Here is a 16595-nt window from a genome sequence, read left to right as displayed (position 1 = left end):
CTCTGCTCCTGCTCCTTAAACACATATTCCCTTCACCTAAAACTGAAAAAGACCAGGCATTGCAAAACCAAATTTCTAAATTTCAAAAGATTCAAAAGTTTCAAAAGATACTCTCCTGGACTGAAACAGTCAAGAGAATGGTTTTTCTAGGAAAGACATTCTTGGCTTGATTCATAAGCAACCCCACAGGAATGTCAGCTCATTGTAGGTAAAAAGTGCAGAAATCCCGTTCACTCATCCCTGTTTTTGCAAATGACCCTTGACATCCATCATTTCTTTGGGGCAAAGATTGTATTAATAGATTTTAAAAAAAAATGATGTCTCTTGAAGGGCAATATAAAAGTAGGAATTGAGCAAGCTCTTGCTCTAGGACTCCATACTTCTTTTATGTAATGTCACCCACAACGAAAAGCTGAAAGAGATGCTCAGGCTTGTTGCTTATTGGAATCTGTTGCAAATTCACCATATTTATCAAACTGCAGCAGGCTCATCTCTCAGACACAACTGGGGCATAGGCCCAGTAAGAAGCAAGGTAGAAAATGAACAATAACTCTCCTTAAAGTTCCTGAATTTTTTTGTTTTCCTGGTACAGACTTGACAGCATGAATAAAAAGAGGCAGACAAGATTGTCTTAAAATAAGTTTTTAATAAAATATTTATCAGAATCCAAACCAAACTTTTCTGGACTCAGACGTGCTAAGATTTGTGTGAACAAAACAAAAATGGTCAGAGAACTGCTTGCATGTACCTGGGGGGGGGGGGAGGGGCAAAGGGCAGGTGAAAGACTAGAGCCGGTCTCCAGGTGCAGGGGATGCACCAGGTGCTGATCAGGAGCCCTGGCGCATCCAGGGCTGTGGGGACTCAGAAACAGCAGGTAGTGAAAAAACCACAAACCCAACCTAAGCTGAGGTTTTTCTAAATAGTTGCTCTATTCACAATAATGAAAACCAGGTTATTGTGCATTAAATGGCAACAGTCAGCAAAGCAAGTGCTGGTATGTCAATGATGTTCTCCAAGCAAGCTGAACATTCTTCTGGTATTTGTTTTCTACTGAGGCTTATTAGGAAGGAGGAAAAGAGGCAAGACCAAAACACTAGGACAAGAAAGAACAAGGGAACCATTGCTTTAAAATAAATACCATGGTAATGATTACTCTGCATAATGTACAGTTACAAATACATAAATATTAATCTCCTTGAAAGGACTGGAAGCATCAATCACTGATAACTAGCACTGCTGCAGCTATTCAGTAACTCAATGGAAGAAGCTTTTTTTGTGTCTTACAAACCCACTGGCACTTTTCTCCTTTTGCAGTGAGAGACCATCAGGGAAAGGAAAGGAGAAACATCTCTCTGACAGGGAGGCAAATTTGTTTTTGAGGCAGAAACAACCTGCTGGCCTTGCTGGTTTTGGCTTTCCAGCACCCAGTTGGTCTTTTCCTCGGTGAAAAAAAGAAACAGAATCAATCCTTCACTCCAAACTATGACTGGCTGATGTGCACAGAGCGGGGGCCTGAGTTCTCAGTGCTGGGATGTCCTTGTGCTCGCAGGGATAGGAGTGTGACTGATTAGCTCCAGAGGGAGAACTGGACCAAAGCCTGTGAACAGCTTAGAGTCTGATACAGCTGTGCTGTATCGAGTGGTTCTCAGGGCCCCACGCCTAAAGAGTGTCTGTATTCCAAGTAAGATGCTGAAGAATGGAGAAAAAATTATTTAGAATTATTTTTTCCTAGATAAGAATTAATGACGATGACAAGAAACATGAACAGCAAATGTGGGACAGGGGAAAGCTCTGGACAGAGGGACCATGAACTAGGGTGGAGAAGAAGAGAGCAGAGACCAGCTCCTTTACTCCTGTGAAGAGGGGAAAGGCAACCACAATGGTGTAAGTGCAGGTTCCTTTATGCAATTCCTTAAATAAAATGACTTTTTTTTTTTTCAGTACAGAAAGGAACTGGTTTGGTGTGGCAAGAGTGGGCGGAGGCAGAGGCTGCCAAGAGCAGATGTGCTTGCCCTGAAAGTGCCAAAGGTGGGGAGAAGCACTGGAGATGAAGTCAGGATCCAGAAATCCTGTCCCATCACCTCCCACACACTGAACTGCTCTGTCCGGCTCTAAGGCTGCTCTGCCTTTGCCTTCTGAGGGCCCAGGTCTCTCTGGGTTTACTTTGAATTGCAAAACAGAAGCAAGACTCCTCTGCCTCTAGCAGGTGAGTGCACAGGCACACACAGATCCCTCAGACAGGGCTATGATTGATGGGCTGGCACCACCACCTGGAATTATTTACCTGGCAGAAACAAGGAGGTGTCTGAATCTGGAATTAGGACATTGCATGTACCACAGCCTGAGGAAAGTGAAGAAAGTCAGGTTTAATACTTGGCTGAAACTCCCCACCTTCACCTCCTCATCCCCAGGGGGGATGTCTGACTGTCCAAGGACCTGTGAGAGGACCAAGCAATGGAAAATTATTTCAAATATCTCTCAATGGATATACAAAGATGTGCAATGGATGAGAGCAGGAAAGTCAAGCCAGAAAGTGACTGAGGACAGGAGACTGAAGAATCCAGAGCTTAGGCCCCACTTTTAGGGGAAGCCAGTCACAGACATTATCAGGGTGACTGTCTCATTCTCCCACACTCACAGCCCCAAACAGCTGAAGCCTGAACCAGCAAAGAGCAGGGTTTGTATTGTGCAGCTTTGAGATTTAGAAAAGGGAAAAAAAAAATCCTGTTGCAGCTCACAGTAGGTCTGTTATTTACCCAGGGGATAAATATTGACTCAACTCTGTGTGTGTACACAATAACCAGTGTCTAGCCAGGCCAGCTGCTTACAGGAGATGGAATTTAGTTTGAAGGTCTTTATTTACCTGCCAGGCAGGAATGCAGCCGCCAGTGCTTCCACTGTGCTGTGCAGACACAGGAAGGACAGATCTCCCCCCCCTGCATACCCAGGACACGTGGCAAACCCCTCAGCAGGGCAGCAGTGGGCACCCAGAGCAGCAGCCATGCCAAGATCCCGTGAGGAGAGCTCGGAGCAGCCATGAAAAAACTTGCCAACAAAGCAGCTCTGAAATTTCTGGGAACTTCAAGACCCAGACCTTTATCATGTCAACTACATTCTGCAAATGTCTGGTCCCAAACAAAAAAGACTGGAAACTACACATGCCCAACCTCTGGGATACCTCCTGGTCTGTCCCCATGTGGACATTTTTCTGGAATAAACTTGCCTTTATTCTGGAATGGAATGTCTATACTGGGATATATTCTTGTCATAGTTCCTGCGTAAACAAGCCCTAAAAATGAATGGAGCTGGGCTTTTTTCTGTTTCCATTCAATAAACACCCTCAAAAGCAGTTTCCACTCTGCTCTGGGTCCTGGTAACAATAGAAGTGGTAAGATAAAATATTAACACTATTTTGCAAGAGGCAATTGCATGTAACTCCTCCAAGGAGAACAATGCTGCTCCAGGCAGGAAGGGAAACTAAAAAATCTTGGCCTCCTACACTTTTGGAAACACAAAGCTTTTGTTTTTAGTTTTGCCACGTTGCTTGGGGCAGGTCAGACTAAGGGAGTCCAGCTTGTGACCCCAGGGATTGGTACTGGCCAGCAGACCTTGGGCTGGGTAGAGAGTACCATGAGCAGAACAACCATTGTGCTGGATCCCAGTGGGAGCAGAATAAAAGGGATTAGTGAAGTCAGGCAAACTTTTAAAAGGACTGTGCCTCGGTCAGCTTCATTTTCATGCCAAGGTTCGAGGAGGAAAGGGCTGAGAAGGCTGCAAGCAGCCCCTATCAGCACATAGTGCAACACAAAGAGGGTTCCCCCACCTAATCCTTGTCACTGCTGGAGCTGGAAAACTCCCACCTGAGGCCTGCAGACATAAGGCAGGCACAGAGCCTTTCAGCCCTGGCAGTAGATTCCAATTTTCTCTGGTAAAATGTACCTCCCAACAGCTTCTCTGAACATGGAACCACAGGGAAGTGTCTCTCTTGTGGGTGCAGCAGACTTACGGGCTGGGGAAGATAATTAGCCTCTTGCTATGTCATAATTAGCAAAACACACTGATTTTTATTATTATAATTTGAGCAAAGACTTCTCAGCCATCTTTCCTCAAACAGCAGTTCAGCTAAGCACAAGGCCTGGACTTAGCTTCTAAATGTATCTAGGAAATGGCACTTGCAGTATATCCTGATAGCAGAGAAAACACTTGGAAATGCTCTATAGGTTTGAATTCCAGCCCCTATTTTTCTCACCTAGAGGGCACAGCATATTGGTCTCCCATCATTGGAAGGGTTCCAAGGAGAACGCACAAAAGGCAGGAAAATCAACAGAAAAATCATGCTGAGTGTCCCCCTTAGAGTTCCAGATCCACCCCATGGGGCAGCAAAGCCAACAGTTCTGAGGGCATCAGGAAGTAGTCATCATTTCATCATTCAGTTTGTGTTCTGCAGCAGGTCGTCTGGAGGAACAAACTCATACAGGAGTTGATTCTGAGCCTCTTCTCTTGGTTTAAATTATAGATTTCTGTTGAAAAGAGAACACAGTGAAAACAAGTTATGCGTCTTGGGGAGACATGGCCAGAGCTGGGCAGGGAAAAGCTTCAAAGATTGTTCTGCTGGGGATGGAGCCACAAAGCCTTTCAAGATCCCATTCCCAGGGATTCCTTGATAAAGAGGGAAATGTAAAAATGCACCTATTGAGGAAGTAAACACATCTGACCCAGGACATGATAGGTTGAGTCTCAAAGAAGATTTATGACTAACCTGGGCTCACCATTCTGCCATGGTCACCTCTCCCTGGATCCCATCCCCTTCCCTGAAGGTGCGCCCTGTTGTCAGCTCTGCCTCCACCTCAGACACATCGGGTTCTGCAGCAAAGGGGTCAGGGTCGTACTCATAGGAGTAGTAGGACAGGTCTGTGTGGAGAGGGGGCCCTTCCTCAGCTGTGGAGGGAACCAGAGTCCAAGTTCAGCCAAAGGAACTGCATTTCTGCATCACATTGTGCATCACAGAGAGGGAGAATGACAGGAGAAGGAAGGGGTGAGGCCATGTGTCACTGGACCTGCACGGGTTTGCTTGAACTCACAGCCCAGGAGAAGAGCTGCTACAAAACTGGATTTTTCAGCTTCCCCGTGTAAGACCATAAGACCTGGGCCGTGGAAAAAAAAAGGGGGTAAAAGTGGGAAAAGGGGAAAGAAAAAAAGGGAAAAGGGGGGAAGGAGGAAAACAAGAAGGGGGAAGGAGAAAAAAAGAAGGGGGAAGGAGAAAAAAAGGGGGGAATGAGGAAAAGGGGGAAAAGAAGGAAAACGGAGGGAAGGGAGGGATAAAGGGGGGAAGAGGGGGGGAAAAAGGGGGGAAATAAGGGAAAAAGAGGGGGAAAGGAGGGAAAAAAGGGAGGGGAAAGTCTCCTTTTCTAGTATGGAATTCACCGAGGTGCTGAAGTTTGGACCAGTCACCCTGAGGGCTGTACACAGTAAGACAAATACATTATCAGTCCATCCTGAGACACTGGCAGGGCATTCTCACAGCACAGATCCCACACAAAATGGGCTGTGCCTCTGGGGTGGGTGGCTGCCCACTGTCCAGAGGGCAGAACTGCAAGACAAAACTTATAGGAACATTAGTAGGTCCGTGTTTTCTAAACTGTTCCTTGAGCCAGCTCAGCTGCCCATCCTTCCTGTTTGCTGTCTGTGTACTCTAATCCAAAACAAAGCAACCACTGGAGCAGAGTTACTGCAGGGAGGAAAAGTCCCCCACCCCCACAAAGTTGGCTTTATTTTAGGAGAATACTCATCAAGGCCTTTGAAAATGTTTGTTCTCTAGGAATAAAATATCTGAAGGACCTTCCCTGTTGCCTCCCACATCCTCCCAGCAGCACGCTCGGCCCAAAGCAACAGCCGAGTCAGTCTCTGTGTTCACTCCTTCCTGGCCTTCTCCATATGGGAACCTGCCAGATCATGAGATGGTTGTATGAATGGATGATTGCTGTCCAGCAGGGATGGAATTAACATTACAGGCCTCACTCTTCCCAGGAATTCAGCCCTGGAGTCAAAGCAAAGAGGAAAGGCCAGCGTTTCCCGCTGCACACAAACCACTCCCCCCATCCCCAAATGTTTGTGCCAAAGCCAATGTTTGCTGAGCAGCGATGGGGTGAAGGGAAAAGTGGCCCCTTGCCAGTTCAATCAATCCTGAAAGAGCAGTGTAACCCCAGGGATAACACTGGCCAGTAAGGAGAGCTGGGGACGATTCCACCTGGAAGCAGAGCTCACACCGGTGTTCCTGGTAGGAGCTGGTCCAGTTGATCGTGTTTAATTTTTTGAAAAGTAACATCAGCACCAAATAAAAGTATCATAATTCCATCTAGAATTTTCTCCCAGCTACTGGCCCTTCAAACTGCTGGAGCAGAGCTGTGCAAATAACATGTGGGGAGAGGGCAGGGGGTCAGAGACTTGAGCCTGAGTGGGCTCCCTGATACCCCCAGTACTGCTGCCCACGCTTGGATATTGCTTTTCTAACAAATCCATGCAGAACCACATCAGTGTGATGTCAACATATTGTCCTCCAACATCACTGGCTGTACATTGGCTCTATATTTAGTGCTTTTGGCAGGGAAGGTTTAGGAAGTTTCAGAACAGAGCTAATGATCTATGAAAGCAATCAGAGCACCACCTCATAAGAGAGGTGATATCAGAGTTACTGAGGATCCTTGAGGCTCTAAAATCCACTCAAATCTTTGTAGACAAGTGTGACAGTGATCTCAGGAAAGCAACCACAGCCAGAAAGGCACTGAGACTCTGATACTCCTGTTCGTAAGACAGCTCCTGCTCCAAGGGCTTTCAGTCCAAACAAATAGGACTGCAACAGACTGTGAAGGGACACCAGCACAGCTTCAGCGCTGAGAGCCAGAGGTGGGTCCATGCTACTCATCAAAATCCTGCTTCATCCTTTAGAGACTCAGTAATTCACCTGTGAGAAAGAACAGCTAAAGAAGGGTATTCAGACAGGAGTAGTTTCAGGTGAGTCCTGTCACTGTGCACACTTTCCTCTCAGTCAAGAGAAACTACAGATGTAAAGAGGATCCACCCATATGTACAAAAAAAGGCTGCAGTTTTAAGATGAAACTTCAGCCCATTTCTCCCTCACTGCAGACTTTGGAAAGGCATTTGCAGATACTCTGACAAGAGCTGGGTGCTACAAGATTTTTCAGGACCATCTATACTGCTTAACTCCAAAGCTGGGGTTTATTCTACCAAACCCACCGGTGTGTTTGGAACTGCACTGAGTCTGTGAGTGCCAGAGGGAGCCCCAACACATTTCCCACTCAGTTCCCACTGATTGCTGGGTGGCAGCTGGCTCATTATTCTCACTGCTGGGTAACATGGACAAGAGCTCCAGTGAAAACATCCATCAGCCCAAGCTGAGCTGCAGAAGTCTCATGGCAAAGCCAGGAGGATTCCAGACAATACAAACACCACGCGCTTCTCCAAGAACATGGTATTTCCTGAAGATTAACACACCCAGGCAGTTTTTCACCAACCTGCCCTAAGCTTGATTTGGCTTCCTGGAGTTTTGTATCCTTCTAGGAAATCGCAGATTTAGGCATGGCTCATCAGAGCTCCCCCTGGAAGCCCAGAGCACATGAGCTGACTTAAACCAATCTCACGCTCCAGTGCTGCCGGAGCAGTGAGCCCACGAGAGCCATGTGTGGGGAGGGATTCATTCATCTGTTACACTATGATTCATGTCCTGTGTGCTTGACCTGAGAGGAGCCCAGGGGACTAATGAAAATCACATGCTGGGCCCTTTTCCTGATGCAGGATTTACTCAGGTTTATTTCTGAATGCTCACTCTGCCATGGCTGCTCACAGCTCCAGGGTCTGCCTGCCAGGAGACTCAAAACTCCCAGATCCCAGGACAAAACCAGCTCCAAGTGCTTGTGCTTTGACAAACATCCTCACGCCACTCAGGTTTGTTCATCTAAAATCTGTATGACAACGCCACACACACAAAAATCAGAATTTCCCGTTTTGCTCTTAAATATCTTCCTGAGCCAATGCTGCTTCTGTGCATTCAGAACAGAAACCAGAGGGGTATTTTCTTTTGACAGACACTTTAATGCAGATTATTTCAGAAAATAATCTGAGACACTGGCAGGGTACTCTCACAGCACATATGCCACACCAAATGGGCTGTGACTCTGGAGTGGGTGGCTGCCCATTGTCCAGAGGAGAGAACTGCAAGATAAAACTTCTAGGAAATGTCGGGAGGTCTGTGCTTTCTGAACATTTTTGTGTTCTGGACATTTCTGTGTTCTGAACATTTTTAGATCATGGACTACCACAAGTTCCACAATTTTTTTCCCCAGGTAACCATATTTTTACTACCACATTTTTACTTGAAAATAATGTAATTGCAGCCTCATTTTGTAGAGCAGCAGCAAAACACTTAGTATGGCCTTGCATTTCAGCAGCGCCCCACAGAGCAGTTTGGGAATGCTACTTTAAAGGGTTCAGATTGCAGAGTTTCCGTGCTGAGTTCATGGTATGTGCATGGAATAAAAGGCAACAAACCCTCATCTCAGTTATCCCAACAGCCTGCAATCTCATATATATTCACAATTAGTCCAGAAAAAAAGGGAGGGAAAGCAGGACAGACATTAAACACTAAGACTGAATGACCTATAGAAACAGTAGTAATGGAATATTCACTATGTTTTTACACTTAATAAGCAAAATGTCCATCAGCTGCTGCTCAGAAGGGAAAGAACAGGCTGGAGACTCACACTGGCCATGTGTACTCTGAGCTTTGTGCACAAGGAGGACATGAGAAGGCACGGAGACTTCTCTTGAAGAATTAAACTTGTTTTACTGATTTGCCAGGAGAGTTAGAAGCCGGGGAAAATTAATGAGCGGAAAGCAGCCAGGAAAAATCTAGTCAAGTTTATTTACTAGAAACGGCATGAAACAAGCTATTCTATTGACCCTCCACTGCTTCTTGATGAGATTTATTGTGAGCCATGAGCAAGTTTGACATAAGTCTTGGAAAAAGTGTATGAACATAAGCACCAAATAAAATGAGCAGCCAAATTCCTGGCTACTCCATCTACTGACGTTAACATTTTTGCTCACTAAGGCCCTTTATTTCAAACAGCATCTCAGAGAGAATCAAGGCTGCCAGCTCCACTTTTGCACAGAACTGAAGGGACAAAGTTAATCCACCTGGATCCTGGTTCTTGCAATGGTTTGGGTTGTTGTCAGGTCCTGTCCAGTTGTTTGTTGGAACATATTACACCAGCCTGGTTTTAAATGTGATCTTTCCAGACTAATAGTGGAAGAAAAGATCACAGAGTGTGTGTTGTTCAAAGACCACAAGGCTGAGAAAATAGGAGAGTCACCTGCTACTCCGATGAACGATCACCTAAATCCTGCATGTGCCGAATTGAGCAGGTATCCTGCAAGATTTCCTGAAGGAAAAAGGACTAGAAGAGCTGTCTGTTGTTGAATAGTTCTCATCCATGGTTTCCTTGACCTCTTTATTTATTTCCTGATTTCTGAATATTCTGTCTTTTCTATAAGATGAAGAAATGCAGCATCTTTACTTACAGTGTGTTTGAGAGCCATATATATATACTTTAGACAGGAATAGGACAAGCTTTAACCTTGCTAAAGAAAAGGGCCTTGGATAAATGCAAAGGTATTACCTGCTGGAGTCTGTGGAACACTGGGCTGCTCAGCTGTGTGGGAGTGTGTCTCCCTTTCTTCTGGCAAATTCTTGGCTGCAAATAAAAACAAAAATAAACTCAGTGGTCATAAAATTTCTTAATGCATCTATAGAAAACCTTTGCATTTCCAGAGGTGGCATAGTGAGTTTCCTGAGCTGCTACACACCTTGAAAGCCCATGCAGAATCTCCACAGGACATTACATTTCATGGATTTAATTTTTATCTAGAATTATTTATTTCAGATCAAACAGTATCAGTAATTTTCTCTTAAATTCATTCTGATTGGTAAAATATGAGAAGGGAAAGCCAGTTATTTCAAGCTGAAAAGCAGCTGCTCTGCTAACTTAATCCTCTATAGCAAAATAATACAGAGGAGATTTAGATTCTCCTCCTTTTCCTGCCACAGGTATGGAATTATCACTTGCTTAGATAAGGATTTGCAGCAACAGGATCACGAAAGGGGAGTTGAATGAAACCTACAGGCAGAACATTGAGACATGGGCATCTGCTCTATCCTGGTGTTATTCCTGCAGGATGCCACTTCCATCTGGCAGTGGTTGGGGTAGATCTGTCCGTCTGAGCCACACACGGGCTCCCCGTCGTAGCCACAGTCCCGCGAGCACAGGCACTGCTCAAAGTACTCGTCCTCCAAGCAGCCAAAAATGTTGTTGCAAGGCCCAGAGTGAACAAAGCCTGGGAGGCAAACAAAACCAGCCAAAGCAGTAGTTTTGCATAGCACAGGGAAAGGGGAAGATGGAATGGAAATACCTCATTGATGTAAGTTTTCATCTTGAATTCCCTAAGACTTCTACAACAAATTTACAAAAAGCCTTTCTGAAAGAACCATATATTGCAACCGCTTCCAGACTTGGGATAAAGCAACTATTTTGTGTGCCACAGAGCACAGAGAAGAACAGAGAGTTTCTGGGGAGTTATTCCTTTCACTGATGCATGAAATTGTTCAATCTCCCTACCATTAATTGTGGAACAATATCACAAGGTATTTTAGAGAAAGAAAACCAAATTGCACAGTAAAGAGTTTTTACCTTTTTGTTTACTGACACATCTCCTTGTGCAGGTTCTTCCAGAACTAGACATTATAGCTTGCCTCTGAAGCAAATCATAGTCACTTTGGTGCACGAAGAGCACCATTGCTCTGTTTGGGTGCCATCAGTTTAACAGCTGAATCCCACAAACCTTTGTAAAACTTCCACTAACACAGATAGCAAAACAGAACATTTTTCTAAACATAATTTTGAGTTCTGCATGCCTCTGGGTTCCATTTTCCAGAAGATCTGTGTGGCTTTGGTCTAACTTACCAACCCACTGGCTAGCTGAGCTTTCCACCTCGTTGCAGGTTGGGCCATCACAGAGCTCCCGAGCCAAGGGACTATTCTCACTCACATTGTAGAAACGAGTGGCTTCAAAAGCTGCAGGTCAGGAAGAAGGAGAAATCACAGCTGAGCCTCCTGCCTGGAGCTCTACTGCTGGGAGGAATCAGAGGAAAACAGGCACATACCTGGCTCATAGTAATCGTACACTTTGATAGGAACAGGAGCTGTTTTCCCAACTATGTGCTCTCTGAAAGCCTGGAACTTGACACAGGTCATGCACTGGCTGGGAATCTGTGTGAAATGATGTAAAAGATTCAAAACCTGCACTTTAAGTGAAGAGAGAGACAAATAAACACAGCATGTGCTCTAATGTAGCATGCTGAGCATGAAGGCCCCTCCAATTCTTAGTACAGAGACAGAGATAATGAATATAAGCCAAACAGGATGAATTAAAACACGACCTTTAAAACACATATTTGCCACACAACAATGGCAAACCTGACACTCCAGCTGGTCACCCATCACCACTCCTGTCAGCAGGCTGCTGGTTGACCAACTAACAATTTCCTGCTGCTGACCAAGCCAAGAGAGCTCTCATCTTCCAGTCTCAGGTCTGTGGTTAAACTGTGATTAAACTTAAACTGCCTTTAGCAATGCTAGCTGTACCTGAAAGTGAGATTATTTTGAGGCAAAAACTAAGTGATATATGCCTAGAAATGCTCTATGGGCTGAAGGTAATCACCTGTCTCCATTATGCTTTGATTTCCAATTCACACGCATCAAATGAGGCTCAAGCAAATGGCCAGTTGAAGGTGACCCTCACCTGTGAGGGACCATCAACACCAACACACTGTACCTGTGCCTTATCCACTGGTTATTTGCCTTTCAGTAATTTTTTATAAGAAACAAAGTCATTACCTCATCAAAATAAAATAGGACTTTTCTTCCATCCACTTCATATCTTTTTAATCCAATTTGCTTGTTCATCAATAACTGGGAAAAAAAAATAACAGGTTTAGTTTCATCTCATTTTACAGAAATGAGGTAGAAACAAGAGAATAAGAAAGATTTCAGACTGCTTAGAAAACTGATCAGACATTAAACCCCAGGGATTTCTTCTGCAGGCAAAGGATGTTTCCATAAGAGAAGGGAAATGGAAAGAGGACTGAAGTTGCTGTCACACAGCTGAGGAAAAGCCATCTGTGTCCTTCCCTGTGACCTGATGAGGAATTGCTTGCAAGGTGCACAATGCTGAGGGCTCTTCCTGGTCCCTGGTGAATTTATCCCCCTTCCTGAGTAGCTCCCAGATTGTTTTCAGTACCAAGGCTCCAGCAAGACCTCAGAGATCCCAAAACACTCAATAAAAAGTCTCTCCTTCAGATCACCAGGGAATTGCGCTGGGTATTAAAGGTTCCCTTCTCCCACCAGCTGAAAAATCCAAAACATTCTTCTGCCAGGAAAATTAATCCTCACATTTGAAAAGAGCAGCCATTTGAAAGAGCCCCAGGCACCCCTCCCTTTTGATGAATGGGGTCAGGTCAGGCCTCTGCTCCTCATCTTCTGTCCCTCCAAGGCCCAGGGATTTGGGATTTGCATTGTACCAGCCAGGCCTCCAGACTCATCTCTTCTGTTTTTTATTTATTGGGATGATCTGCATATCCAAGGAATATCAGAACATGGTCTAAGAGTACTTCCCATATCTACAAAGCTTTATTTAAAATTTTCCAGAAGTTATTCCTGTGGTTTCTGCATTTGGAATACTAATATCTCAATATTATGACTGCCCTGCCTGATCAGTCATTACTATTGCAATAAACTGTATTCAGAACATGTCTGCCATGTAGAAAACATCTAATCCAGAAACTGGGGACGATGAGGGTCTGTGGAAAAGGACTCTTGTGTTTTAATCCCAGCCTGGGGAACTGAGTAAGGGTCAGAGCAGATATTTTCATTCTCAGTCCCATTGCTTTAACCTCTGTCAGACAATCCCATTTGTAACATAGGGATAATATTCCCTTGTATTTCTTTTAGTGTTCCTAAGTTATTTTGAGATCTTAGACTAAAAACTCTGTGGAAAGGGGAACAAAGCATTATTATTATTATTATTACTATTTAGAATTACACGAAGCAAAAAGCATTTCCACTGAAATCTGCCCAAACCTGCAACCATCAGCTTTAACTGTGCCTTCCCTCAGCAGAGTGCTCCCAGTTGTAAAACTCTGCTCCCAAGCTTCCTGCTATTACTATAACAAGCAAAGGAACATATGTTTAAGTCCCACACAATATGGAAAGGGCCAATTTAATTTGTCCTTATAATTTTAGGGGCCTAGTAGTGGCTGTTATTACTCAGCAGTGGATGGCTGCAGACAGTCCTTTTATGAGGGCTCAGAAGGACTGGCGCCACTGGGAACTGCTCAGCTCAGCTAAAGTCGCATTTTTTCTGGTAAGGTTTGATATACACCAGCCTAGGGTGACCTCCTGACCCTGTCGACACCCAGCATTATTAGGAGGATTTGTGGCTGCACAGCCCGGGGCTGCCCTGGGTGTACACAGAGCCTTCATTAACCAGTGCTGCCCTGGGGCTGCACGTGGGGCTGCTGCTCCCACACTGCTCCCTTGGAAGGGCAAACGCACAGGGAAATGTGATTTACAGCCCAGGCCCTCCCAGCCAGGACAGGGAATGGCTGGGATGGCAGGGAAACGCAGCACAGGGAATGATGGGACTTGCCTCTGCTGAAGGTGGTGTCCAAAATACAGCATGAAACTAATACAGTGGATGAATTTTATTTTGGGCTCACATTTGATAGCCATGAAGAAATCACAGAATAACAGGATAGTTTGGGTTGGAAGGGACCTTAAAGCTCATCCAGTCCCACCCTCTGCCATGGACAGGGACACCTTCCATTAGCCCAGGGTGCTCCAAGCTCCATCCAACCTGGCCTTGGACACTTCCAGGGATGGGGCAGCCACAGCTTCTCTGGGCAACCTGTGCCACGGCCTCCCCACCCTCACAGGGAAAAATTCCTTCCCAATCTCCCATCTAACCCTGCCCTCTGGCAGTGGGAAGCCATTCCCCTTGTCCTGTCTCTCCATTCCTTGTCCAAAGTCCCTCTCCAGCTCTCCCAGCCTAAAGAGAGCTCTCTCTCTCTTTACGCACTGGAAGGGGCTCTAAGATCTCCCTGGAGCCTTCTCTTCTCCAGGTGAACACCCTCAGGTCTCCCAGCTTGGCTCCACAGCAGATGTGTTTGTGCAGGTGGGGTTATGTCTCATCTTTGCTCCCTACCTATAGATCTGCTCGAGCTTTGTCACCACATTTCATTTTTAGAGACGCAAAAGCATTTCTGCAATAGGAAAGATGGAATTCAGCTCTTCAAGGGGAACATTCCCCTTCAAAGGTGCAATATTCTTCTGAATTTAGCAAAATCTCCTACTGCCCCAAAGGAAGCAGTTCTGATCTGGTTATGGGAATAGACTGCTCAGTACTGGTTCCCAAGAATTCAATCCTCTCTCCAAAATGAGGCACCAACTACATAGTTCTTTGCCCAACGAAGTTTCAAAATTGTGTTTTGAACCAGCTTTCTTGTGTCCCACAAGCCCTGAAGCAGAATGCACTGCACGAAGCCCCTGACATCCTGCTGGCGTTCGCAAGGACTGATCAGCTCTCTGCTGGAGGAACTCAGTCTTACCAGTTAAGAAGGAGAATCAGCTCATTTCCCCTTAAGACAGGAAGAGAAAGGAAAACAAACCACCCATTATTCCATGCCCAGAGACCTGAACAGTTGGGGCTACACTGGTACTGTTGCCTTTCTACCCATAGAGGCAGAAACATGAGATTCAGGCAAGATGCCACAAGGAAAAGCACAACCAACTGGTGTGCTTAGTGCTGGAGGAAGCCTCGTGTGCTGGAGAGATCAGCTTTGGCAAAATAATTCATGTGCAGCAGCAGGCAGCTTGTTTTAACCCTCTGTGTGCTTCCACCCAGGCCAGGCTTGGGACTGGGACAGAACAAAGTGTTCATGGTGCTTCTTCCCTGTGAAGGTGGGGAGGCCCTGGCACTGGTTGCCCAGAGCAGCTGTGGCTGCCCCATCCCTGGAAGTGTCCAAGGTCAGGTTGGACGAGGCTTGGAGCAACATGGGCTAGTGGAAGGTGTCCCTGTCCATGGCAGGGAGTGGAACTGGATGAGCTTTAACCCAACCCAAACCATTCTGGGCTTCTACCCCAAACAGAAGTGTTTTGAAACATTATAGAGCCAGTTCATTGGGGAATCAGAATCAGGCTTCCTAATGTTAATCACATATTTACAATTATCTCCAGTGTTTCTGCAACTGAGAACATGTGCAGCATTCCCTGGGCACAGGTTAGTGCAAACCAGGAGACACAGCACAGGAGGGGCTGCACGTAGCAGCCTTTTAGCAGTAATTACAAACACAGTAAGCACATTTGGTTTCCAAGTCTTTCTCTGGGACACCTGTGTCTGGCCCAGCCTTGTAAACAACCTCAGAGCAGAGCACAGCTGCCCTGGCAAAGGAAAAAGTGTTTAGGGACCAAAGGGACAGAACCTGCACAATAATACATAAACATGTGAGACCTTCTCAGGTCCTCATCTTAAAAACCTTTAACTCAGTACCCTGATGACCCCAGAGAAGGAGACACTTGCCCAGTACAGCCTGGAGGATGGGAACTCCTATTTTCGTAATGAGTACAGGGATTTGTTCCTTAACCTAACAATTTTCCTGTTCTTCTGCAATGAAATTCCCTTTATGTTCTTTCTTTCAACTCCTTCCCTCCGCTGATAAGACATTCCAGAGGTTTAAGACCATAAAGACATCCTGTTGTTCTCCTCCTGTGTCATTTTGAGCTCTCTGCCTTAAGCCAGGTTGTTACCCATGTTTTTTCTGCCATTATTTACATAAAGAGAACTTATCTGACAGCAGTACAAATGACTCAAGCACCTTCAGTAGGAGCAGAGAAAACAGGAACCAAACCCACTGCAGGTCCCTTCACCTGATTGTCCTCCTTTCTCTTACCACGGAGATACTGGAGACTCCTACCTGTGGCCTTGACTCATCTGAATAATCATATTCAGTTTGTTGCACTGTTTGTTGCACGTGAGAGAATATCAGGCCCAGAAGGTCATCAGGCGGATAAAAATTGGTGTGTTTTACATGCATACATTTGAAAACAGAATTCTCAACATGCAGCTTGTGAACTGATACAAATAACTTTGATATTTCTCTTTACAGGAATAATTTCATATCTGATTAACACAGAAATATTCCAGCACAGGTCCCTAACACTGAAAGGACGCAATTCCTTCTCAGGGATTAATACACAGGTTTCTGTGGCCTCAGTGACAGCCCAGGAGACCGTATGACAGCAGCTTCTGACATGGATTGTCAGCCACTCCAGAGGCACATATCTGCCTCATTTTCCCCAAGAAAATATAAATATAATAGAAGTAATATATATAATATGTAATCTATAATACAATAATATAAATTAGCCAGATCAAGCGAAATCCTAGAGAATACAAAGCCATGGGCA

At 45.3% G+C, this 16595-nt stretch overlaps 1 protein-coding gene across 2 annotated transcripts in view; it reads right to left on the bottom strand.

Annotated features, from left to right (window-relative positions):
• Window positions 1-4413: 4413 nt before the first annotated feature.
• CPAMD8 (C3 and PZP like alpha-2-macroglobulin domain containing 8) overlaps window positions 4414-16595 on the bottom strand; it is a 50485-nt gene continuing 38303 nt past the window's right edge. For both annotated transcript variants that reach the window (XM_032712052.1, XM_032712053.1), the window contains exons 37-43: window positions 11970-12044; window positions 11237-11342; window positions 11037-11147; window positions 10198-10410; window positions 9696-9770; window positions 4759-4938; window positions 4414-4520 (exon numbers count right to left, since the gene is read on the bottom strand). In XM_032712052.1, the coding sequence (XP_032567943.1) occupies window positions 4766-4938; window positions 9696-9770; window positions 10198-10410; window positions 11037-11147; window positions 11237-11342; window positions 11970-12044 (753 nt within the window). In that variant the 3' untranslated portion in view covers window positions 4414-4520; window positions 4759-4765. The remainder of the gene's footprint in view (window positions 4521-4758; window positions 4939-9695; window positions 9771-10197; window positions 10411-11036; window positions 11148-11236; window positions 11343-11969; window positions 12045-16595) is intronic.

This window comes from Chiroxiphia lanceolata, chromosome 27 (genome assembly GCF_009829145.1).
Source record: "Chiroxiphia lanceolata isolate bChiLan1 chromosome 27, bChiLan1.pri, whole genome shotgun sequence".
Classification (NCBI taxonomy): Eukaryota; Metazoa; Chordata; class Aves; order Passeriformes; family Pipridae; genus Chiroxiphia; species Chiroxiphia lanceolata.
Note: the sequence above shows the minus strand (reverse complement) of the source record. Positions and strands in the feature narration are given on the sequence as shown.